Here is a 17,026-nt window from a genome sequence, read left to right as displayed (position 1 = left end):
CAGAAAAAGAGAGACATTCAGAAAATAATAAAAAAGTAAAAAAAATTAAGGTCATCCATAAATCCATACAAAGTAGACTTTCACAGCTACTGAGAAACAATGACTATTAACACCTTGGATGTTTCTCATCTTTTTCCTTTAAAAAAAAATCAGGGGTGAGATTATGGAGTACATGCAATTTTGTTTTTGCTTTTCTCACTCAGTGTCATAGCGTCATTTTCCGTAGCTGTTATAAACTTCTCATAATTGGGCGCGAGGATTGACATTTACCTAATCATTCCCCTATTGTCGGGGACTTAGGTTGTTGAATTTTTGTGTGTGTTAAGCTTATTTTTCCTGTTACATTTATTGCCTTATGATAATTATATCAAAACGCAAATACGAGATCAAACAGTAACACTTGGAAGGCTTATTGTAAGATCTTTTTAAGAAAGTATAACCAATTTGCACTGTGCAAAAATGAGAGTGTCTGTTTCACTGCATCCTCCCCAGGATTGGCAATTACCGGTTTTTAATTTATTAATACAGTAAGTAGAAAAAAATAGTATTTTCATTCATTTGATTGCTACTGAGATTTAATTAATTTGTTTTCACTTATTTATCAGCAAATTATGTTTTGATATATGAACTGTCTTTTAATGGCCTTCTCCCATCTGTCCGTGAGGGATTTAGTACTTCTGTTACAAAGTTGATCAAGCGGTTTATAGGTTAAGACTATTACCCTTTGTCACATTTATTGCAGACATTTTTCCCAGAATGTTATTTGCCTCGGAAGTGTGTTTGCAGTATTTTGATGCGTTCCTTTGTTGTGTTAATGTTGAAAGCCCCTCTCCATCCAGAAATTTGATTCTCTGTCAAATTTTTATGGTTTGTCTTCTTTTTTTTCTTTAACATTTACCTCTTTATTCCATCTGGTATTCATTTTAGGGCTCAGTGTGAAGGGAGACTCTGAATTATTACCCCCTTCGCCCCCACAAACTTAGACAGCTGTACCCGCAGTGTTGCTTGAGTGAGTAATGCTCCCTTTGCCACTGATCTGTGGTCCTCTGGGGACCATGTGATAAATCCTTGCGGATGCCGACCGCGTTTCTAGGCTATGTGACCCAGCTGTCTACTCGTATGTCAGTTCCACACCCTTCTCATTAGTAAAGCTTTAGGATAGGTGAAAAATAATATGACTCTTTACAATTTTGATTTTAGCTATTTCCCCCTATTACTTTTTTTTTTCTTTTCTTTTCTTTTCTTTCTTTTCTTTTTCTTTTCTTTTTTTTAGAGATGGGAGGAATGGGCAATGGGAGAGGGAGAGAGAGAATCTTAAGCAGGCTCCATGCTGAGCACAGAGTCCAACTCGGGGCTCCATCTGAGATCTCAACCCTGAGATCTTGACCTGAGCAGAAATCAAGAGTCCGAGACATCTGACCCACTGAGCTTCCCAGCCACCCCCCTCCCCGCTCCCCGCCACATTACTCTTTCAAATTACTTTTAGGATGATTGTTTTCATGCCTCCATTCCCCCTTTCCCTCCAAAAAGTTCCCACTGGAATATGGAGTACAAACTGGGGTTACACCTGTGAATTATTTCAAGGAGAATTACCATCTTTATATTGTGTGTTTCTTCATTTGTTGAAGACTTTGTCCGAAATCTAGCAGTTTGGTTTTGCAATTTTCTTAATAGAAATTTTGCACATTCCTAAATAATGTTAGGTAAGTGTTTTTATTGCTCTAATAAGTGAGCTTTGGCGCACTAAAATATCTCACTGGTTAATCCTGTCATTTAAAAATCTGTTGACTTTTGTATATTAATTTTTATTAATTAATTAGTGGCTAAATGCTCATGTTAATTCTAATCTTCATCAGAGAGTTCTCTTGGGTTTTTCATTTGTATAATCATATCAAATCATTTTATCTCCTTCCTTCCAAGGGTCATGGATGTTGCTACAATTTTTTAATCAGGCCTATTGATGTAATATATTTGTTTATAGGTTTCCTGATACTAAATCATCCTTGCCTTTCTAGGATAAAATCTACTTGGTTATAAGGGATCTATTTGCTAGCATTTCATTTAGGACTTTCACATCTACTCGAATTAGAGAGATAAGCCCATAGACTTCCTTATTTATGATTTCCTATCAAACAAAAGTATCTTTTTTTTTCTGTTCTAGATCAGTCTGCATAGCAGAGCAGCCATATAATTTTTTGAAAATCTGAACTTACCTATAAAAATCGTAAGTTTAGAGACCTCCTAACTAGAACTTTTCATTTTATTTTATGATTTTTAGTCTTTTCTGGGCTTTTGTTGATTTTTTTAGTAAAGTTTGATGATATTTATTTTTTAAGACATCTCCTATTTTATCATTTTTTCCCAAAATCATCAGCATAGAGTTGTAAATAGCTTTTATTGTATTTTTTATCTACCGTATATCTTTTTTTTAATATTTTAATTGTATTTCTAATTTTATTTCTGTTTCTTTTTTCTTGATTTTACAAAATTTCCTTTCTCTGTTTTCTAATTAATTAGTTTCTGGCTTTATCTGTATTATATCCTTTCATATATTTCCTTATTCACTGGTGGCTTTCTAATTTTTTGGGTCGAATGTATAGATTAACAGTAGTCAGTAGAAGTATAATGGGATCCACATATGTAATTTCTTTTTTTTTTTACGATTTATTTTTTTATTTGAGAAAGAGAGGAGCATAAGCTGGGGGAGAGGGAGAGGGAGAGAATCTCAGGCAGACTCCCTAGTGAGCACAGAGCCCGACACAGGGCTCCATCCCAATACCCTGAGATCATGACCTGAGCCAAAATCAAGAGTCAGACACTTAACCAACGGAGGCACCCAGGCAACCCTGCATATGTAATTTCAAATTTAATAACATATTATTTCACCCAGTATATCCAAAATTTCAGCATGTAATCGATATTTTTAAAATAGGAGATGTTTTACATTCTTTCATACTAAGCTTTCAAAAACTCCTGTCTCTCTTACACTTACAGCACATCTCAGTTTGTATAAGCACATTTCAAGCGCTCAGTAGTCATATGTGGCTAGAGGCTACCATACTGGACAGCAGAAGTTTAGATGATGTATTTGCTTCCTCTTTTTAACAGCCAAGATAGTTAAGACTATAAATTTACCTTTCATTATAGCTTTGACCACATCCTACAAGTTTTTATAACTCTTTATTTCCTAATCTATTATCATATATTTGATTATGTCTTTATTCCATCTTTCTTTTTTTTTTTTAAAGATTTTATTTATTTATGTGACAGAGAGACAGTCAGCGAGAGAGGGAACACAAGCAGGGGGAGTGGGAGAGGAAGAAGCAGGCTCCCAGTGGAGCAGGGAGCCCGATGCGGGCCTCGATCCCAGTACCCTGGGATTACGCCATGGGCCAAAGGCAGACGCTTAACGACTGAGCCACCCAGGTGCCCTGGAGAGAGAGAATCTTAAGCAGGCTCCACGCCCAGTGCAGAGCCCAACACAGAGCTTGATCCCATGACCGTGAGATCACGACCTGAGCCGGAAATCAGGAGTCGGAGGCTTAACCAACTGAGCCACCCAGGCACCCCCTCTGGGAGACTATTTTTAAACATCCAAGTAATTGGCTATTTTTTAATTGTTCTTAATTCTTGGCCCAAGTATGTAACCTGTAGAATTTCTGTGCTTTGAAATTTAGAGTGAATCACAGCTTACATGAGGTTTCTATTTAGTCTTATTAATTACATTATTTAAATCAGCCAAGTGGTTGCATTTTGTTAATCAGCCGTGGAATGCTAGCAGCTGCATTTCCAGATACTAGTCTTCCTATTTTTTTCTTATGTTTCAATAGCTTTTGTTTTATGTATTTTGAGTCTATGCTACACAGTATATAATCTTTTTTGTTATCTATTATGAATGTAATTTTATTTATATGTAACCTTTTTTATTTTATTTAATGATTGTTATCTTGAAAACTACTTTGATTTTACTAGCGCTTTAATTTTATTTTTATTTGCCCACAATTATTTTTACCTATCCATTTATTTTATGTATCCTGTTTTCAGTTCTGCTAATGGTTACTAGCATTTACTTTTAATACTTTTAAAGGCGTACTTTAACTTCTGTTTCTGTGAGTACCATACTTAAGAAAGAAGCAGTGACTTCTGAATCCTTATGGTCTAAATTATGAAATTTGTATGCTCTGCCGTCTTCTGTTCCTCTCCACCAGCGTGTATCAGTCTTCAGTAAGTTAATCTTAGATTATTAAATCACTACTACTATGAAATTCATCTTCAAATTACATTTAGAGATGAAATAACTTCTCTTTCAAGGGCTATTTTTGGCTTTTGATTCTGTCTTACAACCAAAGTTATAATTACTTATTTTGTTGACTCTGTAAGTCCACCTGGTTTCAGTTTTCACTTCTGGTCCTTCTATACCATGATTTCCTCATACTGAGTCTCAATTTTGTTGGCTGGGCATGCATTTAAGAAAGTTCGTAAATTTTTAAAGTATTTTCAATTGTGGCAAAGGAAAACACCATGTAAGTAAAATTTACCATTTCAAGCGGTTATATGTGTGCCGTTCAGTCATGTGAAGTGTAGTCACATTGTTATACACCCAGCCTCCAGAACTTTTTCATCTTACAAAACCGAAACTCTAACTCATTAAAGAATTCTCCGGTCCCCTCTCTCCCCAGCCACCGGCAACCACGATTCTACTTTCCGTTTCTGTGATTTTGACTTCTCTCGACACTTGTATAGGTGGAATCATACAGTATGCGTCATTTTGTGGCTAGCATCTCTCAGTGCGCATCACGTCCTCATGGTTCACCTGCGTGGTAGCATGTGTCAGAATTCCCTTCCTTTTGAAGACTGAATAATACTCCGTCGCATTCACATGCCACATTTTGTTTATCCATTCATCCGTTGATGGACATGGGGGTTGCTTCCCCCTCTTGGCTGTTACGAACAGTGTTGCTATGAACATAGGTGTACAAATATCTCTTCAAGACCCTGCTTTTAGTTCTTTTGGGTACATTAACCCAGAAGTGGCATTGTCGGATCACCGGGTACTTCCATTTTTAATTTTTTGAAGAATCGCCATACTGTTTTTCATGGTGGCTGCACCAGTTTGAGTTTTTTCTTTTTTTGTTAAGATAAGCATGTAGGTAGGACTTTTAAAAACCTTTGCTTATGTAAGATGCGTTTCTCCTGCTTTCACTCACAGCTGAGTGTGTTCTTTCCCCCTGAAACAAGTGAAGGTGTTGTCTCAATGTCTCTGAATTTTAACATCAAATACAGAAATATAAGGCCAACCATATTTTTGTTCCTTTGTAAGAAACCTAGGGGTTTCCCTCCCCCCTTCAAAGCTGTTTTTAGAATTTTTCTTTTTCTTGAAATTAAAAAAGAAAATTCTCCTGCTAAGTATCCCTGGTGGGGGGCTCTGGGACGCTGTGAGCCTTTCTGCCTGAAGAGTCCATTCTTTGGCTTTTGGTTTTCAGCTCAAAGTGTTTCCCTCTGGTCTCTTTGTTCCATGTATTCTGGGATCCTTTTTGAAAGCCTCTATAATTCACAGGTCAGACGCCCATCCACTCAGTCTTCACTGCTTGCTTTTTTTTTCATCTATTTATCCTTGTCTTCAACTTTCTAGCTGTCTTATGTGCGACTTTTTCTGCAGCGAACATTCTGTCCTTCACTGCCTCCAGCTCACGCTCTCTGGTTGCTGTTGCATTTCTCATTCCCATCGGTTCTTCCCGAAGGCCAACTCCCATCTTACGCTTCATCTCAGTGTGGGGCTTTTAGCGAGCTGGGGTCCCTTCTCTCAAATGCCTCTCCACCTGTCACAGAATCCATGCAATTGTTCTTATGGACCTAAAAGCCCACATGTTTTATACTGGAGTCTTTAATTTTATTTATTCTTGGTATATTGTTATCATTTTCAAAGCCACGCATTTCTATTAGGTCTTTGGGGTAGCAGCCCCCTTGTCTGCTATGCAGGATTTTCCCATAGACGGCATGTTGCTTTTCTCTTCCCTTGCCCTTGAATGACGAAGGCTGGGTTTGGTTTGGGGGTTAGCCATAGGGATCATCCTTGGCATTCTCAATGTCTCCTGCGGCAACAGTAGAGTCTCCCTCTCCCTGGGTGGCTTCGTGTGCACATCCCAAGTCTGATTTCCAACATCTAGCAGGTGTTTGGTTTTTTAGTGCATGTTGCTAGCCGCAAACAGAATCCTCTCTCGACGCCACTGATTATCAGGAGGAAATTGAGTCAAGCTGTAGTTTTTGATCAGATGTGATCATTTTTTTAAAACTCCAGTTTCTGGTGTGCACTGCCCCAAGCCTCTTCCTGCCCGAGAGGGCTTTGCCTGAGAGCACCGCACCTCTGAGCACACAGGGTGCCTTCGGCCCCTGAATCTCCAGGGACCAGAGCAAGAGCAATGCTGCTAGGAGCTGCCTGGGTGCACAGGACAGGGTTTGCAAGGAGGGCCAGACTGCCTACAAGCCAGGGGCAGACTGGGAAAGTCTGCAGGTCAAGCTGCCTACCCATCTACCCCTGACCTTTGACCTTCTGGGTAGGAGGCCAAGCTGCTCTGGGCAACTACAGCTTCTTGGTGACAGCACTTGAGTTAGTGGTATTACCTCCCTAGTCTGGTGAGGAGGCTGCTGGTGAACTGTTATCTCCCTTCTCAGTGTTCTTACGGGGCTTTCTTCTTCTTCGTCTGCTGCTCAGGTATTTTTATAGGAGATGGGAAAAGGACAAATCGTACCTTGATAGAGGAGCCCCATTTTAACTCCCGAGTTGGCACCTTATAAAAGCCTGGAGCTGTGGTTCTCGGCCATGGCCGCACACTGGAACCACCTGGAGGGCTTTCACAGATGACAGTGTCCAGGCCCCACCGTGGCCAGCTACACAAGCCTCTGTGCAGCGGAGTCCAAGCATCTGTAGCTTCCAAGTTCCTCCGGGTGACTCCAGTGTGCGACTAGGGCCAAGAACCTTTAGCTTAGATTTGAGAGCAATGGTAGGGCTGAGGTTGTCATTCAGACTCCAGTCCTAAGTGACCTTGGTCAAGTCTTTTAACCACTTTGTGCCTCAGTTTCCCCCATTCTAAAATGAGAATGCTAATGTGTGCCTCTGCTCTGATCACATAAGGATATAGAGGGATAAACACAGGCTAATGAGGGTGAAACTACCTAAAGACTCGTGACTTCAAGGCCAGCAGTCCAGGGCCCTTTGTAGGCCTTAGGGTGGTGGGCAAAGTCATTCATTCATTCATAGGTACCTAGAACACCACAGGACAGCCCCTGTGGGCTCCCTGATCCAGGCTCTGTACTAGGAAGGAGACCCCACTACTTTTGGAGTCCCTGGCTAAATCCAGGGGACTCTTCCAGGGACACTGTCCTGTCTCAGACCCCAGGATGGGAGAGCTCCATGCACTGGCAAACCACAGTCGGACGCAGGTAGTCATGTCAGTGGGAAGTGAGTGGGGAGGCAGGAGACCCAAGGGTCAGCATGGGGCCCATGAGATCTGTGAGCTTGAGTGGACTTCCGGGGGCAGTATGAACAAATGGCTTAGTGGAAAACTCAGGCACAAAGTGAGGAAGAGCTTGGGCTCTGAGGTACTACTTTTCCAATTTAATAACACCATGAGAAAAGAAGTGGCGGAAAAGCTTGGTGTCCAGAGTAGGCAGATCCGGGTTCAAATCCCAGCTCTGCCGCTACCACTTAGCCATGGCCAAGTTGGGTAACTTCTCTAACCTCAGATTCATCGTCCCTAAAATGGGGCAATAATGGGACCTGCCTCGTGGGATCATTGTGATGATTACATGTGAGCTGGTAGTGGGCTGCCACTGCTCTCCTTCCATACGCACACACACTTGAAGCTGGTAAAACTCTGAAACGAAGAAGCCATGACCCAGGCTCATCAGAAGCAGGAACTGGAGGGACATCTCTTGGAGATCTTCTCATCCAGCCCCAAATTGGCCAGACGAGGAGGCGGAGGCCCCCTCTGCCCTTTCAGGTTTCTAGATAGTTCTTCCGTCATCCACAAGGGACGGATATTAACCAAGTCTTCCGTGAGGACCTTCCTTCCCTGGAGATTCTGAGCTTCGGGCATCCAGGAGAACACTCAGCCAAATTACGTGCTGGGGAGGGGTCCTGGATGGCGGGGATGGCGTGTGGCACATCCTCCAGCCTCTTCCCTCCCGTGGCCTATTCCTCTTGGTGGCACAGTCCCCCGGATTCAGAATCTTGGTGTCATCTTTGAGTCTTCCGTTTCCATCAACCTGAAATCCATCACTTGGTGACTCTTTCTGTTGACGGTGTCTCTTGTCCCAATCCTGTATCGGGCGGTTAGTGCTGCTCAACAGACAGCCGCAGAAATCCTCGTGGCACACCATTCTGTGCTGTTGTTAGGTCATGTGTGTGCACGTTGGCTGGGGGCCCCCTGATCTAGTCTAGACTGGGGTGAGGCCCTGCTTCACATGTCTCTCATCTTCCCTTTGGGACCCTCAGACCAGCCCACAGGTGGTCCTCTCATGACAATGGGAGAAGCGTAGGAGAGTAAGCATGAGTATATAAGGCCTCTTAAGGCCTCCGGTCAGTACTAGCCCCCTGTCACTTCTGCCTCATTTCTGTTGGCCAAAGCAAGTCATATGGCCAAACCCGAAGACAAGAGGTAGGGGAAATATATTTCTGAATAATCTAACTTACCCCAGATTCTTATCTGTCAAATGCCAGAGAGTGTAGTTTCATTCAGCCTGCACCTTTGGCGCTGGCCTCCTGCTTGGTCCCCGCATCCTTGCCCTATTAACCTAGCATAGATACGACCATGGCCTTTCATGACCCACCAAAACCTTCTCTGCAGCTCCTTGGCTGGGTTCAGTTATCCGTGCTCTAGCCCCACCCTCTTTCTCAGCTCCGCCTCCTGGTTTTTTTTTTTTCCTCTCTACGCCACCCATGAGGGACCCGGACTGCGTACTACCTCCCTATTTCCCAAACACCCATGTTACCCTCCCCACATCGTTGTTCTCTCCACCTGACATGCCCCACATTCCCGAGTCAGAATCCTAGTTCTTCTGTGGCCTCGATTTCCCATTGAAAGTGACAACTTCTGCCTCTGAGTTCCCAGAGTCCTTTCACCTGGAGCCTCGCGGTGGCTTTGGTACCTTCTCTCTCGTATCGCAGTTACAAATGAACATGTGTCCTAGTCCTTAATACAGCACCTGGCACACAATGGGCAATACTGTGTTTGAGAAGAATGAATGAAGGTCTCTAAGCCCCTTGCAGGCAGGGGCCTCGCTGTCTCTAGCCCGGTGCTCGAGCCACAAAGGGCCTTAGTCACTAATGGCTGACGTGCAGGACAATGCTCAGGTTACCCCCCTCATGTAGGGGCATGCTTTGGGGATTAGCAAAGGGAGGCGGTTCAGGCACACGGAGTTGAAGGCGGGAGATGATAACTCTGGGAAAGGTGTCGTCTGCCCTTCATCTCACTCCCCGACCTCAGCATTGGGGTCCATGAGGCAAGACTGAGGAGCCCCCCAATCTAGGAACTGAAGAAGAGGTGCTGTGGCCAGAAGTCGAGGCCTTGCCACCCACAAGTGAGTCCCCCGCATTCACGCTCCAGCCAAGGGTCCCTCCTCCCTCCTTAGAGAGAGCATGGGGTTTACCAGTTGTCTTGAGCCAGCCCTTAGACAGCAGGTGCCACAGCAAGGCAGGCTGACCCCGGCGAGGCTGACTCGGTCTCTTGTGCCCCCGCAGAAGGACTTCACCGTGCGGGAAGAGCTTCAGCAGCAGGACGTGGAGCGCTGGCTTGGCTTCATCACCTTCCTGTGTGAGGTGTTCGGGACCATGCGTAGCAGCACGGGCGAGCCCTTCCGCGTGCTTGTCTGCCCCATCTACACCTGCCTCAGGGAGGTAAGAGACCCGCGTGGCCCTGCCCCCTGCCCTGCCAGAGAACGCCACCCTGGAATGTCTGTAAGCAAAACCCCGACGCGCCCGCAAAGCTACAGGGCTTGTACCACCTAGACTGATGGATCCTTTGGTAAACAGAAACGTAGCTCCCCGTGCTTCTGTTGACTAAAGCCAGGTTTTAATTTATTGAGTTTATATAAAGGGAAAAAGCCCTCCAAAGGAAATTATCATGAACTCAGACGTCAGTAATTCATAATCTAGAGCACTGCCTGCAGGGACGAGGCCTCCAGTAAATATTAATTGAATGAGTCGATCTTTGGTCTGGATTGGTTTACCATTGAATTATTTATTTAAAAAAAAATACTTGCTTCTGAATTTCATCTGAAAGAGAAATAAGTTAGAATAACTGAGAAACTTTTGAGAAGCAAAAGGTCAGTGGCCTACTTGCCCTACCAGGTATCTACAGCCCAGTTTAGAGGGTCATCCTGGCTACTCTTGGGGGCCAGAAACGGGGGGCTCATTATGGGGCTGTTGGTGTCATCCAGGGAGAGGTTAGTGGCTCAGAACACAGCCTCGATGGCACAAAGGAGGACTGCATTCCAGTTCTATTTTTGAGTTGGAGCCAACAGGACCTGTTGGCATGAGATAGCAGACAATGGAGGAAGTGATGTGGGCTCCTGGTTCACCAGCCTGGGGGGGCCATTTTCTGGGACGGGGAGGGCTCAAAGAGAAACAGAAGGGGGATGAAAACTAGGAGGTGGTTTTTTTCTGTTTCGGTGACCCAGTGGTTGTCCCCAGAGAGCTGTCCCACTGTCACTCGAGTAGAAGTGTCTGAAAAATCAGGAAGAGGTCAGCCTGGGGAGAGTTGCGCGTTGTGTGAAGGGTCATTGCAGACCTGGTGCTCCAGGCTGGGGACCAGATAGGATCACCCAGGGAGAGGGTGTAGATGGAGGAATGGCCAGGGCGGTGGAGGTGAGGACGTGAGTGTGGACAAGTCTTTGGAGAAGTGTTTCTGTGAAAGGCACAGGGAAGAGGAACTTGTCACCTACAGGGGAGGTGTGCGGTCAGGGGACATTTTTGTGTTTTGCAAAGGAAGAAGATAATAGAGCAACGTAAGAGAAAGGACAGGGTATTTGTAGATGGTTTTGAACAATCCGTTTATGGGAAACAGGGTGCTTGTTCCCGACTGCGTGGAAGCTCACTGGAGCAGAGCCTGCCTACCTCTCTCAGACAGCTGGTAAACCCACCAGCCTCTGCCGCTCCACAGAGCCCAACATACTTCTTAACAAATGCACTTGAATTCAGAATTGTTTCTCAGAATCAGCCAATGGCCTCCTCCGACAGTCTGTCGCTCTCAAAGGGTCATAAGCTCAGAACGCAGCACCGCAAGAGGCCATCGCTTTGCTTTTTGCATCCGTCGGGGGTGACTTGAAAGCAGCCCTCTTGGACGATGGCCTCTCAGGGTCCTCCCATCCCTGCCTGAGTTGCCCTGTCCCCTGACAAGCCAGCTCAACGCAGGGAGCAGCACTGTTTGAGGGCAGTGACCCGGATTGCCCCAACACGTTCCCTCGGCGTGATCTGGGCACCTCCTGGTGTTGCCGTCACCTGCTTCCCCGAGCGGGAGGCAGGGCTGCAGCTGAGCGCCAGCCCTGGCTGCCAGGACACTTCTAACACTGCCTGAGGTAGCGCGAACTTTCGGGTGTGAGATCCGGAAGGTGCCAGGAGGTCTGTACGAAAAACCAAGGAGCTTCCCCTAATGCACTCTTATTCAATGCGTTCAGCTCTTCAGGACAACGTCACAAACACGAGCGCCTGCCGTGCTCGCAGCAAACTTGAAGAACAAATAGTTCATCTACCACTTCCATCGTCTTGTGAAAGGGGAAACCAGAGCCCCATGTTCTGAGCTTTCTGCCCGAGGCCTGCGGTGAGGTGGTTCCAGAGCGCCAGCCCGGGGCCCCGGTCCTGCCTGGGCCCCGGTCCTGCCTCCGCCCGCCAGGTTTTTGCTGTGCCGTCTAGGGGAGAGTCCCCTGCTCTGGGCCTTGGTTCCTCATCTGTAGGGGGACACCAGGCTGCTTGCTCTGAAGGGGTTCAGGGAGAAAGACATGGTGTGGAGAGGGTGCTCAGCACACCAAGACAACTAGGTCAGAATGTGGAAGGAAATGCCCCAGGGACTTGTTCTAGGGCATGGTGGCTTTCAGAGAGCTGGGTGTCCTCCAGTCTGACTTAGGGCCGGGCACATGCCCAATCTTAAAGGGACACAGAGGCTGAGTGCCCTGCCCAGGGACACATAGTCGGTCAATGCCAGAGCTGGCCCGGAGCTTCTCCACTACCGAGCTAGAGCTCTTTCCAAAGAGAACTTAGCTTCCCTAAAACGGGGCCTTAAGAAGAGATGGGGACGTAAAGGGGTGTCCTAGGGATCGTACGGAGAGCCTGTGCCTTTCCCAGCTCCCTGGAGACAGACACCTGAATTCTCAGAGCCTGTTGCTGCCTCCCCTACTTATCTGTCTCACACACACACACACACACACACACACACACACACACACGCCTGACTGACATTCCCAAAGCAGGTTGGGCCAGCTCTAAGAAGTTTCTGGAAGCCAAAGCCATTGCTGCTGCCTCTCTCCATGCTGGAAAAGTTTAGACTTTCTCCTGGGCCATGCAGATGGCTGACCCAGATGCCCACCCTACCACCCTACCCTGGGTCCTCCCAACTCCCAGAACCATTCCAGGCCTGCATTTCCAGCTGCCCACTGGATACATCCAGGTCATGCCTCAAGCCCCTCCAATAAGATGTGACCAGAGCTGCACCCCAAGGCCTTCCTGCTCAGTCCAGATCCCAGCGTGGGCCCAGGCCCACCCTTCCAGCCTCCGCACAGCCAGGCAGCAGCCCCAGAACTCACTGATGGCCTTTTCTTAAACAGCCGTGTGTCACTCACTCTGTCCTCTGCTTCTGCACACCCTCCCTGGCTTCCCCTGCTCCCCTTTCCTCTAGGCCCTGAACCAAACACAGACCCATGGGCCATCCTGGTGTGAAAATCTCATTTAGAACAAACCTGAAAGGAAGATACAAAATCCTCCCAGCCCCACTGTAATTTGGGGGTCCTCAGCTCCTGGAGGCCACCTTCATTGGACCGGGGGCTCACTGGCCTCCACTCCCCTTTAAGATTGAGCGTGTGCTTGGCCCCGAAGCCCCTTCAGACTGGAGGCCACCCAAGGCTCTGCGAGCCTCCCTGCCCTAGGGGGTGTCCCCTGGGCATTTCCTTGCACACTCTGACCCAGTTGAATTACCGTCCTCTCTGTGTCTCTTGGTTACTCAAGCTTCAGACCTTGGACTCCATCCTTAGAGTCTCTCTCTTCCTGGCCATAACACCTCTTCCCAGGCCCAGCCCAAGACACTTCTTCTGGGAAGCTCCCCACCCCCACCCCTACCCCCAGGGGAGCACACAGGCAGCTGCCAAGAGCAAGACATGGCACTCCACCCTGACAGCTCCAGCCTTCCCACGGCGTCGTGGTATTTTAGTATTTGGTAATTTAGCATTTATTTAGTAATTTCGTATTTTATAATGATAACAGCACACTGGAAGGCATTGCCCAAAGCACATCATGCATTCTTTTCTCTCTTAACTCGGACAACACTCTGAAGATGATCATCCCCGGCTGCCAGAGAACAGAGAGGTCAGGCAGCTTGCTCAGGGCCACACAGCAGAGTGCATATTGGAATCCAGGTCTGACTGCTGGAGTCCCTGTTCCTGGACGCTCTGCTCATGCCTCGTGAAGCACCTTTCTGTGTCTTCAGTCTGTAGCCCAGTGCCTGCCATGCAGCAGAAGCCAAACAGGTCATCGGGGAATTGATTCCACTTTTGCCATAAATAACGTGTGCCAATCAGATCTTTCTTTGAGGGACAGAGAAGAATAATTTTCGGTGAGCCTTTTCATTGTTTTGGCACCAGTGGCTCTGCCAAGAGGGTTTTCAAAGTAATTGAAGAGTATTATCGGCACCTGCAAGGTGCAGGAGTCTCCTTGCCCTCCTGTTGACCACTCGTGCTTGCTTTGTGAGCTCGTTTTAATTTTTTTTTAAAGATTTTATTTTTTTAAGTAATCGCTACACCCAGCGTGGGGCTCGAACTTACAACCCTGAGATTAAGAGTCATACGCTCTACCCACTGAGCCAGGCAGGCGCCCCTCTTTTTTTTTTTTTATGTTTATAAAATTTTATTGTCATAAGAACACTTGCTATGAGATCCACCCTCTTAACAGATTTTTAAGTATACAATACAGTATTGTTACTCTAGGCACAATGTCATTATAGCAAATCCCTAGAATTTATTCCTCCAGCATAACTGAAATTTTGTGCCCAGTTTTTAGCAACTGACATCCCCCCTGCCCCCAGCCTCTGGCAGCCACCTCTGTTCTTTGCTTCTGCAAGTTTGACTATTCGAAATACCTCATGTAAGTGGAAATATGCAGCGTTTGTCCTTCTGTGACTGGCTTATTGCACTTGGCATAATATCTTCCAGGTTCGTCCGTGTTGTCCCATATGGCAGAATTCCCTTCTTTTATAAAGTGGAATAGTGCAGTTGACCCCTGAACAACATGGGTCTGGGCTGTGGGGGTCACTTCTATGCGGAGTTTTTATAATACGGTATTGTAAATGTATTTTCTCCACCTTATGGCTTTCTTGGTAATATTTCCTCTAGTTTACTTTATTGTAAGAATATAGTATATAATACATATATACAAAATATGCATTAATTGACTGTTGCTGTCCTTGGGAAGGCTTCTGGACGACAGGAGGCTATTAAGTTTTGGGGGAGTCAAAAATTATATCGTATTTTCAACTGCGTGGGGTCGGCACTGCTAACGCCTGCGTGGTTCAAGGGTCAGCTGTAGTCCACTGTATGGATATACCACATTTTTTTAACCTGTGCACCTGTTAATGGACATCTCGGATGTTCTTACATCTTGGCTACTGTGAATAGAGCTGCAGTGGACACGGGAATGCTCATATCTCTTTGAGATCTGGATTTCAGTTCTTTTAGATAAATACTCAGAAGTGGGATTGCTGGATAATATGGCTCTATTTTTAAATTTTTGAGGAAGCTCCCTACTGTCTTTCAGAGCAACTATTTCTCCACATCCTTGCCAACACTTGTCTTTTTTTTTTTTAAATAATAATGGTCGTCCTAACAGATGTGAAGTGGCTCTGACTTGCATTTCCCCGACGATTAGTGACATTGAGCACCTTTTCATATGCCTGTAGGTCAAGTGTATGTCTTCTTTGGAAAAATGTCTATTCAAGTCTTTAGCTCGTTTTTCAATCCAGTCAATAGCTTTCTGCTTATTGGATTGTAGGAGCTCCTTATATATTTTGAAATTTAGCCCATTATCAGATATATGGTTTGCAAATATTTTCTCCCTTTCCGTGAATTGCCTTTCACTGGTTTTTTTGTTTGTTTTTTTTTGTGGGTTTTTGTTTGGGTTTTTTTGTTTTGTCTTGTTTTGTTTTGTGTTTGCTGTGCAGAGACTTTTTCATTTGATGTAGTAGTCCCGGTTATCTGTTTCGCTTTTGTGCTTTTGGTATCATATCCATGAAATCACTGCCAAGACCAGGGTCATGAAGCTTTTCCCCGTTTTCTTTGAGAAGTTACAGTTTTAGTTCTTAAGTTTTAATCCATTTCAAGTTGATTTCTTTGTGTATGGTGTAAGATAAGAGTCCAGTTTCATTTCTCGGCTTGTGTATATCCAGTTTTCCTGGCACCCTTTGTTCAAGAGACTGTCCTTTCCCCCATTGTGTGTTCTTGGCACTTTGTCGAAGATCAGTTGACCATATACGCAGGGATTTATTTCCGGGCTCTCAGTTCTGTCCCATTGGTCTATATGTATGTTTTAATTACTGTAGCCTTGGAATATATTTTGAAATTAGGATATGTGGTGCTTCCTGATTTGTTCTTTTTCAAATTGTTTCAGGATTGTTTTGGCTATATGAATCTTTTGTGGTTCTATATGAATTTTAGAATTGTCTGTTCTATTTCTTTTAAAAATGCCATTGTAATTTTGATAGGGACTGTATTGAATGTGTAGGTCACTTTGGTATGGACATTTTAATAATATCAAGTCTTCCAGTCCAAGACCAGGAACAAGACAAGGGTGTCCATTCTTACCACTCCCTCTTAACGTAGTATTAGAAGTCCTAGCCAGAGCAATTAGGCAAGAAAAAAGAAATAAAAGACATCCAAGTTGAAAAGGAAGAAGCAAAATTGTCTCTATTTGCAGATGGTATGATCTTGAATATAGAAAACCCTAAAGACTCCACCAAAAAAGAACAAAACCATTAGAACCAATAAATGAACTCAGTAAAGTTGCTGGATACAAAATCAACATACAGAAGTCAACCGCATTTCTCTACACTGATAACAAGCTACGTCAAAAGGAAATTAGGAAAACAAGTCACTTTACAGTAGCATGAGAAAGAGTAAAATACTTAAGAATAAACTTAACTAAGGAAGTAAAAGACTTGTACCCTGAAAACTGCAAAATGTTAGTGAAAGAAATCAAAGAAGACATAGAGAAATGGTAAAGCATCCCTTCAGCTGTCTTCCAGTGGTGTTGTAAGGACCCCTTCATCCTGCCTAGGCCCCCAGCCAAATGTGGCTACAAGGGCCCCCCACAGGAGTGTATAATTAGCATTTGTGGCCTAGCTAAGGGTGCCCTCATCTCCCATCTCAGCTGGAGCCCACTTGCCAACCATTTAATTGGTTGGGGTTGGACCAGTGGCTGGCGGGGGGGGGGGGGGGGCCCTCTCCTCACACCCTTTTCCTGACCCTGCAACACTCTTGGCCCCCTCCGTTCCTCTGTCACCTCTGCGACCCAGTGGTGATCTTGCCAGACTATTCCAAGATACCACTGAATGCTCATCTCTGGGCGCCTTTCTTCAAGAGCTTTGTCAAAAATTCCTCTGGCAGGGAGTGCTAGAGTGGCTTTTAACCCCTTACACCTGTTTCCCTTGAGCAGACATTCTCTGTGCACTAGGGTCCTGTTTCTACCCACCCACCCCCATCCTTTCTGTCTCTAGTCCAATCCCCCCAGCCCGTCTCTACCCGTGATTCCCAGTCTCCTGCGCTCTTCCGAGTC

General features: G+C 45.4%; 1 protein-coding gene across 5 annotated transcripts in view; it reads left to right on the top strand.

The window, feature by feature from the left end:
* The window catches only part of CTIF (cap binding complex dependent translation initiation factor), a 308,542-nt gene that overhangs the window by 259,444 nt on the left and 32,072 nt on the right, over window positions 1–17,026 (top strand). For all 5 annotated transcript variants that reach the window (XM_040632532.1, XM_040632531.1, XM_008691789.2 and 2 more), the window contains one exon: window positions 9,740–9,895. In XM_040632532.1, the coding sequence (XP_040488466.1) occupies window positions 9,740–9,895 (156 nt within the window). The remainder of the gene's footprint in view (window positions 1–9,739; window positions 9,896–17,026) is intronic.

This window comes from Ursus maritimus, unplaced genomic scaffold (genome assembly GCF_017311325.1).
Source record: "Ursus maritimus isolate PB19 unplaced genomic scaffold, ASM1731132v1 scaffold_18, whole genome shotgun sequence".
NCBI lineage: Eukaryota > Metazoa > Chordata > Mammalia > Carnivora > Ursidae > Ursus > Ursus maritimus.
Note: the sequence above shows the minus strand (reverse complement) of the source record. Positions and strands in the feature narration are given on the sequence as shown.